At 38.5% G+C, this 16,535-nt stretch overlaps 1 protein-coding gene across 3 annotated transcripts in view; it reads right to left on the reverse strand.

Moving 5' to 3' along the window:
• Positions 1 to 3,399: 3,399 nt before the first annotated feature.
• The window catches only part of FHIP2A (FHF complex subunit HOOK interacting protein 2A), a 36,310-nt gene continuing 23,174 nt past the window's right edge, over positions 3,400 to 16,535 (reverse strand). For all 3 annotated transcript variants that reach the window (XM_030030515.2, XM_030030514.1, XM_030030516.2), the window contains 5 exons: positions 15,396 to 15,486; positions 13,534 to 13,677; positions 9,006 to 9,146; positions 7,815 to 7,918; positions 3,400 to 7,723 (listed from right to left, as the gene is read on the reverse strand). In XM_030030515.2, the coding sequence (XP_029886375.1) occupies positions 7,618 to 7,723; positions 7,815 to 7,918; positions 9,006 to 9,146; positions 13,534 to 13,677; positions 15,396 to 15,486 (586 nt within the window). In that variant the 3' untranslated portion in view covers positions 3,400 to 7,617. The remainder of the gene's footprint in view (positions 7,724 to 7,814; positions 7,919 to 9,005; positions 9,147 to 13,533; positions 13,678 to 15,395; positions 15,487 to 16,535) is intronic.

Genomic DNA, 16,535 nt, shown 5'->3' on the forward strand with positions numbered 1-16,535 from the left:
AAATGCCAAAATGAGTTTGCAAAGCAGGGGGTGAAGACTTTGCATCATTTCTACTAATGCCAAAATTCCCACTGATTTCAGCGTGCTGAGGTTTTCCTTCTTGATCCCCCCAGCCACGTTTGCTATGTAGATAGGATTTCCCTTGCAGATCCCGCAGCTGGACCTGTGTGGACAGAAGCAGCTCTGCTTTTGTCTGTATTGTCCTTAACACTCCCTGCCTGCTGAACTGCACAAACTGCTGACTGCAGAATCCCCAAGGTGAAGGACAAGACGAAAAACATTTTCAGGGATTTGAAAGGGAGGAATTAACAAGGGAGGAGAACGTGAGTCTCAAAAGGCAGGATAAACAATACAAAGATTTCTTTCCTTTATAGGAAGCTGAAAGGAAAATTGTCTGGAAATATGCAGAGCGTTGATGGACATTCTGCTAACAGCAAAAACAGGAGTCTCTGAAAACCTTAGGAAATAAAAATTCATGACCCAAATTAAGAAATACGAACTTGACAGGTGCTTCCTGTGGATGCGGAGATGAGGGAAGTAGAAGTGGGTTTCTCAAGTAAAGGATAATGATGATTCAGAGAACAGGTAATTTGTTTCTTCTCTCCAAGGCAGCTCAGCATGGGGGGATCCCGGCCCCGCTAATCAAGCTGTACTGCCTGCTGCGTGTAATGGGTGCCGCTTCTGCAAAGAGGTTATTATGTAAGCGAGTCGCATTTTGGAAGGCTGAAAATTGCTTTTCTCAGATTGCAGCAACTTTCCTCATTTACAGGAGATGCTCAAGTGGATCAGTCCACCTCACTGCTTTCTAGCAGAACAAATTCAAGTCATTCAGGAACCGTTAATTAGCTGGGAGTCCGAGAATGTAAATGCACGTTTACTTCATCTCCTCACCAACACAGGCTGGTTTCCTCTTGAAACATTCAATGTTTTGTCCAGTCTGGTGTTAAAAGTGTGAGGTTACAGGCACCTTCCACTTCTGGTCTAGCAGCATTCACCGCCAGGAAGTTTTCACTGACGATGAATATCAATTTTCCTCAATGACATTACTTCATTCTTAATTGCATTCTGATAAATTAAGCTCCATAATTCCTTCAGTCTTGGTGCTTAAGGCGTTCAAATCTTTTTACTGGGAAGTAATGTTCCTCTAACCCTAAGCCATAATTTAACTATGCTAAACTTAGTTACCTCTGTTGCCCTCCTCTCCTAAATCAGTTTAGTATCTTCTGCTGTTTTCTGCAGAACTTCCTGTACTCTTGTTATATGTTACTACTCAGCATGACTTACATTTGCAGCTGCTTCACCTCTCCAAACTGGAAATGGGATACTAAACACCTTGAAACACAATGCAAATGTCTCATTTCTGCTGTCCTCAGTGGAAATTACTAAAGCAGGTTTACACTTACCATCTAGGGCACCCTGTGGAGGATACCCTCCCTCTTTTCAACAGTTGTTATTCCAGAGAACTGATCACCTTGGAATATAATGAGGTTCACCTTTTTTGAAAATGAAGGTGCTTAAGAAGAATATGCTTTTCCTCATGTTCCTACAGCCTACCACTGTAATGGGGTCCTTTCTTTCACGTGTTTCCATATTTTTCAGTACGTCAAATGTTTTACCAGAGGGAGGGGACACCACCCAAACCCCTACTGAATTATGATGCTGTAGAGCAGAAAGGCAAAGCCAGCAAGATGTATCTACTTCATTAAAGTTACAAGACACTGACAAAGTTGTCAGTTCCACAGCGCTATTCTAGCAGATTTTATACCACCAGCAGCATTTATTGTAATAACCACAAGGAATTTAATGAAACATAGTTCAGAATATATATACCATCCTAGCAAGGGCAATTTAAATAGCCTGGTGAGATACCACATTCCAAGATGCAGCTTTTTATCCTCACAGATCTGACTCCAAAGGCAATGCCAGCAACCGGTCTGAACCTGTAAAATTTAACTTTTCACACTTTCTTTTTTGGCATTCCCAAGAAGCTTATGACACCTGAAAACTTTAATCCACCATATGCTTCACTTGATTCCTAAATTGCTCTTCAGTTCCCTTTCTCATCCTTCAAAGGGAACCTCGGCTGATAAAGGATGCACCAGGAACATAAGGGTTCAGGCCAAAAGGGCTCATACAAGTTGTGACAGATTCACTTCTCTGAGCATTAATCCACTTTAATCCAATTGGATCACATACCAAACTAGCAAAATCCCTGAGACTTTGACAGCACCAGTTCTGTTAATATTTAAAGGTTAACAAATTCAGTAGATCCTGCGCTACTTGTATCTACATTGAGATCTTCGACTGAGAATCTGTAAAATGAGTTAATGAATATGAATTAGAGACCACACACTGATAATACTCTGTTTTTTTTCCAATAGGATGTAAAGCCCCAAAATCTTGCGTCAGAATGCAAGTGCCATAAGATTATCATGCTTCAATAATCCAGTCATTTCAAGGATATCAAAGTAAGAGAAAGATACAAGAAGATATAAAATGTGCAATTTTGATACAACCTCCTCACTGCTTGAAGAAGCAAAGTGTCCCTAAATCTCTAAATGCCTCATGCAGGCACAGCAAATAAATGATCTGGGGTGGGAGATGACAATCTCTGAGACCCAAGAGGATGGGGGAAAGATGCTGAGAGCTGTAAAAAAAGCTGTCAAGTGTATCATCTTGCTGTAGCGCTCTTGTTAAAGATGCAAGAGCACTTGCAGCTGTTAAATACTGAGAAGGAGAAACAGCTTAACATCCAAGTGTAGTCCTCAGAGGGGATCTTACAGAGCAAAGAGATTTTTAAAAAGCTGATGAAAACTTGAAGGACACCAAAACTAGATGAGATACCAAGAAAAAATACCCAACAAATACAATTCTAAAATATATAAAAAAATATATCTAAACCTATGTATAAAAGCCTTCCTCAAAGGCCCTGAAGGAAGAAATGATGCTTACTCACGTACATGACATTTGTATCCAATTCAATAAACTAATGTTGTGACTGACGCTCTCTGCACTCAAATGCAATAGAAAACCAAGGTCTTGACCAGCTGCAGTCTTGGAAGATATTAGAGCTCTCGGGAAGAGCAGACGTTAATCTGTGTTCAGGATGACTCCATCCTGGCCATTTCCCTTAGCTTCCAATTTTCATGGGCAAAAGTATGCTGATTCACTCCATGCCCTCCACAGTACAGTATGGTACAGTACAGTACAGGAAACAGGTTTACCCCAGAAGATGCTGCAGTGACAGACTCAAAATAAATGAAAGGACTTCAGGATGTAATAAAAATAAATGAAAGGACTTCAGGATCAAAGGCATGATGTAAAATGTTAAAACATTTTCTGTCTCAAGGCCATCCATATAAAACCTGTAACGGATTCTGTAATAATAGAAGCAGTCGCTTCGATGAAATTAATTTATTTTGAGAATATCCCTTTTAATCCTCCATGCATTTTTTAGCACAAAAAGTTGGAATTTATCACAACCTCCTTCATGAAACTTAATATTGTACGTCTGGTAATGTGGCTGTTTCAACAACTCCTCACTGGAAATCCCACACTTGCGAAACCTTGGCAAGACTGTCAGTAAGTGACCTACACAAAGTTTAATAGAAAAATTTTACTGAATATCCTCTGTTTAATGTAAACAAGGCAGGAGGCAAAACAAGGAGTATATATTTCATATAGTTACACTATTTTACAGGGCACAGAAAGCACTGAGGATCATGGTTTGAAAACCCTATATGATACGCAATATCAGACATGGATTTTCCATGTAGCCCCAAGTCTACTACATAATCCTTCGATTTTACCTAGCACTTCAGTTTAGTATTTCTTTTAGCAAGACAAATAGCAACAATAAAATGTCATCTGTGAAATTACACAGCAGGTTATGGTAGAAATTACCATGCATTTACAAAGCCATTCCATGATTACTTGTGCCCTGTAAAATCAAGTGCGACAATCTTTACACTAATAGTAGTGTAAGCAAGCTCGGGATTCTGGTCCTTATATATATATATGTATATATATACATAGGTGATGTACAACCAGACTCAAGCTGTGTATCAAGTCACAGCTTTTATATTGCACAGACAAATACATAGTAAGAACATTACACAGACAGGATCTGAATACCAGGAATATTACAGTCATATGAGAAACTAAGGACAAACTTGTTCTACCAGAGCTAGCACATGGCTTATTACAAAATTTTCTATATCGGAGTCTAAATCAAATACATACTATAAATGGAAACAAAGTAAAAAATGTGTCTATTTACACACATGTGCATCAGGATTAATATGTGGTTTGGATCTGCTTTTTGAAATAAAAAATTATTCTAGTATTACCTCTCAAATATTTCACTCTAATACTAGTGGCCATATTTTCTAAGGTGATAAGCACTTGCATTTCCCTTCCCACTGACATCTGGAGGATCTGCATATGCTGTGAACTTCAGGCCATATATTTTCTCAGGTGTCCATCTCTGGGTAATAAATAACCACATACAAACACACGCACACAGAAACAAAATGGGCACCTCAGTGACATGCATAGATCGGAAAGGTGAAAACATGGACCTGAACTAACTTCTAACCTTTTTTTTTAAAAAAAAGTGCATGAAAAATATCACCAAAAAATAATTAAATGAGTTCCATCTCTTAAGGAAGATTAAATCACTTTTACAAAAATAAAGGTCATTGTCATCATGTACGGTAATTAAGCGTTTGTAGGCAGCACTCACAAAAGCAGTTTAGGCTAAAGCAACTTCAAGGATTGCTTCACTTCTATCAGGATGGATCCATGTCTTACAAATTTAACAACTAAATAACATTTGGTTTGCAAGAACATCACCTATGTTGCTGGAGACCGAACAATTAGATCCTGAATTTAAGAGTGCTTATAGTTATATCTACTTATTTTCCTCATGGACAAGCTTGAAAGAATTGTGTTTGCAGCTCGGTAGACTGTTTTGCATTAAAATCCCACAGAGGTTGCAGCAGTCCTTCCAGAAGCTGACTGATACAAGTCCTTACAGTGTAATGAGCTCAGGTATCAGTGAAAACGAAAACAACAACAACAACAACAACAACAACAACAACAGAGGTGATGTTAATGCTTTCATTTGAGATCAATCATCTCTTGAATGGCTTTATAAATTGTATTACTTGGAATGCTCTTGCAAGTTTTGTTTAACATTTCTCTCACTTTCATTTATAGTAGTATTATCACTTCCAGTTTCCACTGAAATTGGGACATTAGAAGTATTCTGGAACATACACTTTAAAAAAAATAAATAATGAAAATAGAAGACTTGAGGAGAAAGTAATTAAGCTCAAGCAAAACCAACACAGACCCAAATTCAGTAAAGCATTGGCATTTGCGCCCAACAGCTTAACTTTGTTCATGTAAAAGACTGTTGTTTAGGAATAAAATTCTTGAAATTAAGCTTATGTTAACTGCTTTGCTGAATTGGGACCTTATTTATAACAAATGTATGTATTAAACATTGCTCTGCATAGACATTTACATGTTCTAAACTACGTGTCAGGTATTACACATTAACGAAGCTTCTAATATGGACTGACTGCAATACATATCACTAAAAATTATTTGCTACTTTCAAGGTATGTTTCCAAAGAACAAAAGTGAAAAGTGTCATTTTTTTAAACTTTATCCTGCTATGCCACTTTGACCTGAAAACACTTTGGGCCTAAATTCAGAAAAAAAAGAAGGTGAGGAAGTAAAATATGCTTCTGTTTGCCAGATAAATGCAATGCTTCGCACAAAAGCCTCCCAGTATATGGAGCCAATGAATACAGGTTTTTACCTGTCAAAATGTTTCCCCAGTTCCAGAACTGCTCTCTCCAGCTGAACCTGTACTGGAAGCTTTTACAGCAGGACCTTCCTCACTGTTGTGACAAGAATAAATTTAGTCCATTAACTGTGACACTGTTCTAATTAACCTGCTAACTTAAAAGGCCTCTCAACATCCAGGTTGCATAAATATTAAAAAACAAGACCTCAAAGGCATGGATTCAGAGCAGAATCTGATTCTAAGTACAGTTACGTAAATCCAGAAAAATTCTAGTGACCGAGTAAATTAGTCCATATTTGCATACGAGCAATCTCATCTGAAATGGGCATTAGCTGTGCAAATAGGATAGTAGGAAAGACAAACAAAGAAATACAATGTAAACACAAGGAGCTAAACTCTACCTTGCCTGCCTACGCTATTACGTTCATAGGAGGGGAAAGAGGTACTACACACCTGTGTGGAGAGCAGGACAGGTCTCTCATCCAAGTCACTCAACTCAGTGTGACTTGAAGGTTAAAGCACAGCCACCTGAACCTGCCAGTGCATACGTGGCAGTGAGCAGCAGGAACTGTCTCAAGTGCAGGCTGCCATCACGCTAGAGAAATAGAAGCAAAGCATGCTGAAGTCCGAATGGCCCTCCGCTTGCAATGCAAATGCCTGCCCTGGCTGATAGTATTCATATTGAGAAAGATGCACTGAGACATTTCTGCATCCCAGCACTATGAAAAGCAGGCGTACATTTTGGTCCTATATATGGTATCAACACTTTAACTGAATTGGCATCAGTCAATCTTTTGCTGGCCACTACTGCTATGGTTAGATAAGCAATAAAAAGATTTCTAAAAATGACAGAATGTTTATGCTGCCAATTTTCAAGGCACAAAAGATTCTTAAACCAATTCAGGCTAAATACCAATTTAAAAGAAATTAAAAATACTGTTTCAGCAACAACTATTAATGACCTATAATTAACTTCCCTGTAAAGGTGACATGAGTCAAGCAACTAGAGTTCACATGCAAAAACCTAAAGCAAATCTAGTTACGCAGATGACCTGAAGAGCAATCACTTGGAATGACAGAGACAAACATGCTAAAAACATGTACACTTCAGATATATTTGTTATGGATGTGATGCTGAATCAGGATTGATTCCATTAGTATTGATTTTATACTGATGTATCTCTTGGAGTAATCCATTGGGGAATCAAGCTCAGAGTTGTCTTTAAGATTCACCAAAACAAAAATGATCCCTCATTAATATATCCCACTGTATATGGATTAGTGGATTTTTTTAAGCTCTTCATTCTTAATAATATACATTGCAACTATAGCTGTGATTTCCTTTCATATATCCAACTGAAAAGAAAAAGAATTATGACATGAAAATGTTATAAAATTAATTTGCTTTTTAAAAGTAGTATGGTCAAAAAAAGCGAATTGGCATATGTGAGCCCCAGAACATACAAAAGACCCAACTCTCTAAACATTGTCATTATAACAGAATAACCAAGGTCTCATGTCTGTGGCTCTTCATGCAGCTTTTGCAGCTCTTCACACAGTGGCTAGAAATGCTATGTATTGGTTTCTCCCCAAATGCCTTCAATCATATTCTAGGTCCATTTGAATCCCTCTTTCTTGCAATGTCAACATCTGGTGAAAGTAACTTGTCTTCCAATTCTGCCAAATGTCAACTGACACTTTGCCAGGAGGCACCACCTCTTCTTATCTCAGTGTTGTCAATAGCCTTTTCCACTGAAACAAGCTCGGTGGTCTTACACCTGGCTACTCATCAAGGCTGCTTATGGTGTAGATGAGGCATGATACTTCACAAATGCAATTGCTGCCAGCTCTTTGCAGAATTCTTCCAGCACAATCACGCCCTCTAGTAACGTCATGTGGTCAATGCTGAGAAAGAAAAAAAAGCAGCAGGGAATCAGGACTGGCAGGCACAAAAAGCAGCCATGGGTCTTGGAGAATATGCAATATATTTACTCACATGGGCCCTTCCGGCTCCAAGCCCAGCAGGCGTTTTCTGACCAGCAGAAGTTTGGGAGTGAAATCTGGGATGCGCTGGATTCTAACCATGAGGTCCCCAACGACCTGTAAAGCACAAAGCCATCAACACAAAAAACTAACACCTTTGCAGAGTGCCTGGCAGCAAGCTTAAATGACAGCCTTCAGTGCCCTGGATGAAGACCCACTTCAGCATCCTCACAGGCTCACAAAACAACATGCAGAGTAGCTGCTCTGCCCCAAGAAAGGGTGAATGGGTGCAGAAAGTAGAGATACAAAAGGACAGGAGCTCTTGAGCCTTACTAGCTGTTGCCATAAATAGTATTACTTATTTTAATTATGCCAACGATTAATTTGTCTTAGTAAATGTTGATGCAGGCAATTGACCAGTAAATTCCTGGGTTTAGGGAAAGCACAAGGGGAGAGAGTGAAGATTATATTTTGAAATGGGAAGGGCTTCTGGGAAAAAGGGAGCTAAGCCCTCCGTTAGTACTGGGCAAGCATCATTAATAGGCTCCTGACCAGCTTAATAACAGCTGGTGCGTGGGGTAGGCTAGGGATCTCTGACTGAGAAGGCTGCAGTGTGACAGGCACCCAGCCAGCACTTCTAGGATGCAGGTCTCGCAGGAAGAGATGGAACCAGAGAGGGAAAGAAAGAGGACTTTCGATAAATCCAGGACTTCATTGTCAAGAACAGCCTTCATCAGAAAAAAAGAGGATGAGCAGAGATATTATTCTAGGCACTGGATATTCTGGAGTGCCCTTTGCTTATGTGTGAATCAAAGCCATCTCTTTCCCATTCAGGTGCAAACCTGTACTCTGCCTGTTCTTACAGCACTACCCCACGTTGCCTGCAAGTGACAATGTGACCTAGTTCACTTTAAAGCAACATCATTGCCAGAGGGGATATTTTGCATCTACACAATGAAACTAAGCAAACAAACAATTTTCAAGACATGCAGAATGAAAATAAATGCTGGGAAATACATTTTCCAATGGTTTTGGTAGAAAATCCAAAATTCTGATTTTCAAATCGAGAGCATAAGTATCTATTTTCAATGAGAAGCCATTTGCCAACTTAAACTACCCAGCAACTACTACCACTAACTACAAAGTTACTAAATATATCACTGCTGTACAGCTATATGTAAATATTAACTGTGTGTTTACTCACCCTGACAATAACAGAGAAGAGAGACCTGCATCCAGAAGCTAGGTTTACATAAGGATCCAAAAGGTATTCATGTATATGAGGATGGGGAAACAAGGACAGTTTGGACAACACTGACGTAACCTGTAAATTTACATCATAGGGCTGCAAAAAAAGGAGAACACAGTGCTTAGTTATTTTCATGCTGGATTCTTTTCATCCAGCCAGTGTTTATTTAACTACTAGAACCTTATATGCAGAGTTATGAATAAATAAAGGTAAAAAGTTAGATTAGAAGACAGGCCCAAAACCTCTGCTTTCCACAACAGAAGAGATGCGAATATGACAGCTAGGTATTAGATGTTATTATCTGTATAATCACTACAGCCACTTGAAGCTTTTGCACACTTGTTTATTGTAGGATAAGTCCTTCCTGTGAAACATTTCTTCAGCTCAGTAGCTAAACAAATAGCATAGAATCAGCCTAGGTTATACATCTGCCTGCTTCTCCTGGATAACTGTAAAGTGTATGAGCTCAGGAAACTGAGAGACACAAATCCATGTTTATGGCTAATATGGTATTTCTCTTCTACTTTCTTTTTTCTTGGAAAGAACCATTGCAGAAGGCCTGGTCATCTTGTGGCAGCATGTTACAGGAGACAAGACAGTCCTAGGCTGGGAAAGCAGCTTGAAATTCTGAGCTTCTTCTCTACCTCCTTTCTCCAAATCAACCAAATGGGACAGGCAACACTGTCAGATGCTCTGAGTTGCTAATCAGTCATAAGGAAAAAATAGTACCTAACTTTCTAGGAAATAAATAGTGCCTAGCTTAAAGGATTTTACCATTCCAGTGAGAAACTCATTTCCATAAACCCAAGTATTTTCACCATAGCTTCTTTATGTTCGAAGTACTTTTTTTTCCATCTTTGATTTTCTCATCACAGTGAAAACAAGCTGACATTTTAATTCAGCCCAACATTTGCAAACCAGTGGAATTTCCTTCCATCTATTCAGTGGTGGAACAGACTACATTGACAAGGGATGGACAGACATTCCCTTGGTACATCCCTATGCCAGTCTGAAGATGTTACCAACACCCAAATGGTTTAACTTAACCCTGTTGATTTTACCTGAAGTGGATTACAGGGCCCTCATTCATTTCTTTGACTTATTGGCAGTAACATCTTCAGTGGCATAATCACATCTAGAAGAGGATCATTTCATGGCCTCAAATTATCATCTTTATGCTCTCAAGTTAGCACCCCACTGAAGAATCAGAGAACAGATTCTTCTCTTTTCCAGACTGTAAGATTTGGAAGAATTCAGCTTCAGATTAAGACAGATATATTTAGATATGTCTACATGTCTAAGCTCGCATTAGCCTACTCAACAGAGATCTGACACTTGATACACTTGCCTACACACAAATATCTCGTGCCATCTCAGATGCTCAAGAGTATCTGCTGGTCTCTTGACAGTTCCACAGAGGGTGGATCCTGCAAGATCTGTGTTGTAACTGCAAGCTTGTGGAAATATCCTGGGCATCACAAAAATGGCAACAGGTACCTTGGTTCAGGCAACTGAATAGAGTTTTTAGTCAATACGGTCAAGGAAGCTGAGATGGTGATTCACTTTGCACTAAAAGACACACCTACTTGCTTTTCAGTCTAACGGCTCCAGAGACTACTGGGGCTGTTCTGACAAAATTTCCACTGACTACATGTGGACACCTAACTAATATTTAGGTACCTTATTCCTGAATTCATTACTACACACTGTTGCATTGCTAAAGGAGTTGCCTTACAGATCTTTTGAAGTGAAAGCATGTATTTCTCCCAGTCAGTGGCAGTTATTTCTGTACTTGATATTCCAGCAACAGATTCATCCTAATCTTCTAACAAATGAAGCTTTCAGACGCTGGACCAGAGATGTTATAGGTAAAAGAGATCACTACATTTTGAGTTATTGTGGAAAAGTTACTCTGCAGAGAGAGACACAAATTCCTTCCATAAATCCATTCCACTGCCTACCTAGCTGAACTGTAGAAGGTCTTTAGAGCTGTCTGAGTCAGTCAATTCATTAGGAAGCTTTGAAGCCATGAGCATTATCTGGTGTTCACAAGAAGAGAAAGAGACAAAGTAGTAACACGTGCTGCATTGTTCAGACAGATTGCTGTTGTGATTTGAACTAATTGAGAGCATTAAGGAAAGCTGCTTCTTCACACAGAGCTTTTATTTCTGTCCATGTCAGCAGACTTAGTAAGACAGCCTTATATCAGATAACATCCTAAAAAATTTCTCTGTAACTAAAAAGGTTAAAACCAGCAGAATTTGCAGTTCAGGAAATTCTTACAAAATTCTTAGGAAACGGTCAGTTCCACAGAAATGTATAATACTAACAGGAGGAAGAAGGTACTGTCTAGCAGATGAGGTACTGGATTTGAAAAGCCTTGAAACAAGTTACTTTACTTGTGTGCCTCAGCTGTCTTCTGTCAGAAACTAGGTTAATGATACCTATCATCTCTGCAAAGTTTTCTGGTATCTACTGATAAAAACTGGTAAAAACACAAGAACTACCTATAGTATTGTGACAAAGCAAAAAAGACATTGAACACAATCTGTAAGTAGTACTGTGTCCCCACTAAAGGCTTTTCAACATTTTTCACTTTGTCTGGACATTAGCACCAATTATGTCAAATTTGTCATTGACAGGACCCAGGTTTTGTTGGTTTGGGGTTTGGGTTTTTTTCTATGTGATTTATGTGTTTCACTATGAATAACCTCTAGGAATTTCAGTTTGTTTTTTAGGGCAGGGTTTTGGTACGATATAATAAGAATTTACCCCTTCTGTCTGACTCAGGTAGTTAATTTTAATTCTTCTGGAGTCAAGACCCATTTTTGACACTACAGATCGTAACACCTTGCTTGACTAACCCAAACGTGTGTCATGCTGACAGGTAGTATATCAACATGGACACTGTGCTTCCATGCCAGATGTTACTTTTGTTGTAATTGTACGTATCTGACACTCAGGTGTTTCTCAGGGAATGTAACTTGGGTTCTTTACTTTTTTAAATTTATTTGTCATTGGTCAGACAAGGCTTTCATATGCATGAGGTTTGTTTTTCCTAAGAGCTGATGGTGCCCAGTTTTCTTCATTAATCTATAACCATTTCAGCTAGTGAAGTCTGCAGATTGTGTTTACTGGAGGCAAGACCCTGAGAATACACAATACAGCAATAAAAGTATTTGGCTTTCTTTGCTGACTTCTGAATTACAAAAGTTGGTACTCTTAAACTTCTTTCTCCCCTGAACACTCACAAAGCTGACCTAGAGGCTACTACTGGCTTCCTGACACGTTTCCTATGCATTTATGTGTTCAAATGGCTCTTGTCCTGCTTATGACCAGGAAATCTGGCACTACCACAGCTAATTGTTTATTCTGTAGATAGGTCCATGTGCAAAACAGAAAAGAATTGTACACAATTCTGAAACTGGTACTACTGCATCTGTAGCAACTCCAGCTGGTATTACAGGGAGGGTAATATAGACTTTCAGGGCTCGTTTTCACTGGCAAGAAAAGTTATCTTCTTGACCTAAAGCAGCAACATTGACTTGACTAACTTAAGTCCAGAGTTTAGAGAAGGCAAAGAAAAATTAAGTTTTCACACAGGGCAACCTCCTTTTCACCTCCCTGAGCCTTCACTTCTCCCCAGAAAGACTAGGTCATGCAGGGTGGCTAAATACAGAAACAAACAGACATCAGGAAAATTCACTTTCTTTAAATTCCTTTGTACTAATCTGGGTCTGACCTGTCACATCTCCTTTTCAGAACAAGGAGCCGGTCAGATTATATCTCACTTGTTTGCCCCTTGGCAGCTATACTTTTATTAGTTAAAATAATCAAACAGGGAAAAAAACCTACTTTACATTGCAGATGGAAAAGGATACCTTCTAGAAACTTTCCATGCACTAACAACATTTTTTTCTAACTGTGAAAAAATGGGGGAAATGTTAGCAGTGATACACTAAGTTCTTTTCATCTTACACAGTGACACAAACTGCTTCAAGAACACAACTTCAGATTGAAGTTCACACTGAATTGTGTCAGAAGGGAGCTGTACAGTATTTTATTTACTGAAAGATGTACATGCTTTTTAAGTGTAAATACTAGAAAATGAAAACAGAATCAGTGATGCTGGTACTGAAGGATTCCTAAGATATTATCTTACCCTCTTCTTTTACTTAAAGGATATTCTTGTCTTACTCATTAATTTAAATTATATTTCTGGTCAAGAAAACATTTGGTACACAAAAAAAGTGGGTAACAAAGATAAGAGAGTTTTTATTCTCTACTTTTGTTAATTTGAGAATGCTGATCACTATAACATCCTGCAATCTACAGAGACCTGCACCAAGGACATGGGACATAACACAATAATATGATGCTATAACAGACATCTGAGTGATGGGAATCCATGGGACCTTGGAGATGGGCCCTTTAGTAGTGATGAAAGTATCAGAAATGGAATTCATAACCTGCTTTTCCTTACCTGATCAAGAATCCTGCCCATTCTTTCAAACAGGACTTTCAAGAAGTGTCCTTCAAAAAATGATGCTTCTAAATTGCACTTTTCCAAAGATCTGGGAGATCCAGGCCACTCCCACCTTAAGCAGATGACACAATAATCCCGGAACTAGAAAAAAGTAGTGAGGAAAACAGATTCAAACCTCTATGGAAGCCATTTCTTTCCTTTTAATAGTCCATATGCCTTAAAACCATAAACTGTAGCTACATGAAAAATCTAAGCCTCAAAAGAACAGTCATTCTAAAATAAACATGATCAGTTTCTATGTAGGCACCTCATTTTCTTCTTGACAGTCATGCTATTAGGGTAGTTTCAAAGACACAAGCGGAGAACAGAGCTTCCAAAAAGCAGCTGGGGCCAAAACACAAAGCAAAGCCAACACTACACATCCTGATCAGGGTTCTTCAAAGCAGGAATTGCATTCATATACATTCTTGTTGTCAGTACATTCACTGTATTATGTGTAGCTTATCTTCCTATCCAATCTATATTGCTCCCTAATTCCCAGTACAGGAAAGACACATGTATATGCAGGAGATACAACTGAAAAAAGTACTTCAGGGCTTCTTCTTCCCTCTCTTTGTTTCCTGTCACCAGTAACAGTCTTTCTCAACCCCTGCCTCTGCCTCTGACTTGCTGTGGGCTGCCTGATGTCTCACTTTCAAGGAACTATACCTTGAAAGGAGTGAAGGTTATAGCAGTGAAAAAAAGGAACACTGCAATAAACAGAAGCAAAAGAGAGACAAAACAGACTCAGAAATTCTTCACTGCATGTAGCTTACCTACTTGTGCAGGCTTCCAGGAATAGAAATATGGAAGCAGAACAGCTATTCGGATGTAATAACAGCAATAGGCAGGGCTATTCTTAGGGGGAAATATTTTAAGAGTAGCCATATCATTGTCAGGAAGTGACAGAAACCAATTCTGTTTCTCTAATAACTCCCACAATACTCTTTTTCCCAAGGCATGAAAGAAATACAAAGATGATATGTGTTTTCGGGCATCCAAGAATAGAACATAGGGGAATTTTACATCAACCTTTGTTTCCTTAGTATCTATTTTCTATTCCTTCTTTTCAGGAGAGACTACAGATAAAACAATATAATAAATACAGAAATCCAAGCTTCCCATCTTAAACTGCTGATATCATAATTCAGAGGTTATGGAATTTTTGAAGTACCTACTAAATATAGCTCTCTCAGCTACTCTACTCCTTTGCATAAATTTCTCTATTCTAGAAGATGCACAGGGCTTCAATAAGAAAGCTGCAAATGAACAGTGATTGTCCTCTGACCAACGAAACTTTAGATAATGTTTGTACAAACAAGTCTCACATTTATTTCAAAACAGTAAATCATAAAGCTTACCCTACCTACCAAAACTCCCAACTTCAAACCTGAACGCCTTAGGCCGCGCATTCCCTGTGATGAGCCTTTATTTTTAAAGTCCCAGATTGCATAACTCCTATGCAGCATTTTAATTTCCCTTTAGTCCTTTCAAACAGCTTGGCAGGCAATTCTCCAAGAGAATGCAGATAAATGCAAAAGCAAATTAAGAATCTATCTGCAGTTCGGATCTTCTCTCAGTGTGTTTGTTGTATGAATATTAATGCATTTAATGCCATCCATTATTCCCACTAGAGTAATACAAGGTGGATTCACCATCAAAAGATCTCCAAAGGTAAGTTTTCATTAGAAAATATAAATTTAATTTTCCCATTTTCCATTACCAAAAGATGCATTTAGTAGGACTATTTATAGAACCATTTGTATATTCTCATAAGCATTTCAAATTCTCAAGGACTAAGGAAGACTTCACTGACTTACTTGTCTGTGGGCATCTCTGAGGTAAGTATCATAACCTGTACCCTCCACATGGTATGATGACTTAGCTTCATCAGGTACAAGACAGAGAAAACTGAAGAGAAAAAAAGTACATTAATGAATATCTATAATCCACAGAGCACCAGATCAATACTTTCTCGTCGTCTGTAACAGTGTACACAATACTGAATTGTCTGGCCAATTAATCCACAGATTCTACCATAACTTTATGTGAAGAACTGAGAATACAAAATCTATTTAAGCACACCTATTCTAACTACTGTTTTATAATAGCAAGATATATACTTCAGAACTTTTGTATCTAGCACTAGAGGTAAAAAACTCAGTGGAAGCATTTTCTGAGAATTAGCAGACAGACTGGAGATGAAAAGGTATAGTCATAACCAGGTCAAGTATTTGCTAAAGGTCAGACTCCATCTTACTAGAGCATATGGAAAATTTACTGAGGAATAAATGAGCCAAAAGAGAAGAAGAATTACAGTTAAAAACCTTCTTAACCTACTGCATAGGCAGTTTTATCTACCATAGTTTGTTGTGGTAAAAAATGAACATCTAAGAACATACAGGAATATTTGCATATAAATGTCGCAGCTACAAGTATCATTGCCTTTGCCCAGGTATGTAGTGCAAATACTATATGCCCTTATTACTTCACCAATATCTGACCTAAAAAGCATTACTAAGTTCTGAATCTTATTAGAGAGAACTGTCTTTAAAAAATAAATATGAAACCCTAAAACTTCTGGGCAGCAAAATAAAACTCAGTCTTCAGACCCTGTTTCCAAATTTCAGCTTTCTCCACACCCCAAGAACTGCTGGAGGATCCTGTAAGATTTATATGCAGAAATATGTAGTAGCTGACTTTTCGTATAGTTATCTTATCTGAAAAAATACAAATTTGCAAAACACTGCAAGTCCTGAAAACATTTCTATTCACTGATGAAGATTACATGAGGTGAATTTAGGAGAGTGTTCTTTGCGTCTTTGCTCCAAACCATGTCCACCATAAACTATATATAGCAGTACCGGGGGAAAGAGGGCAAGAAGTGACTATGCCATTCTATGCTGACTGTCCTTGGGCTGTTTGCTTCCTTTGGCTAACACCTTTCATTATTTCTGGGT

The sequence above is a fragment of the Aquila chrysaetos genome, chromosome 11 (genome assembly GCF_900496995.4).
Source record: "Aquila chrysaetos chrysaetos chromosome 11, bAquChr1.4, whole genome shotgun sequence".
NCBI classification, from domain to species: domain Eukaryota; kingdom Metazoa; phylum Chordata; class Aves; order Accipitriformes; family Accipitridae; genus Aquila; species Aquila chrysaetos.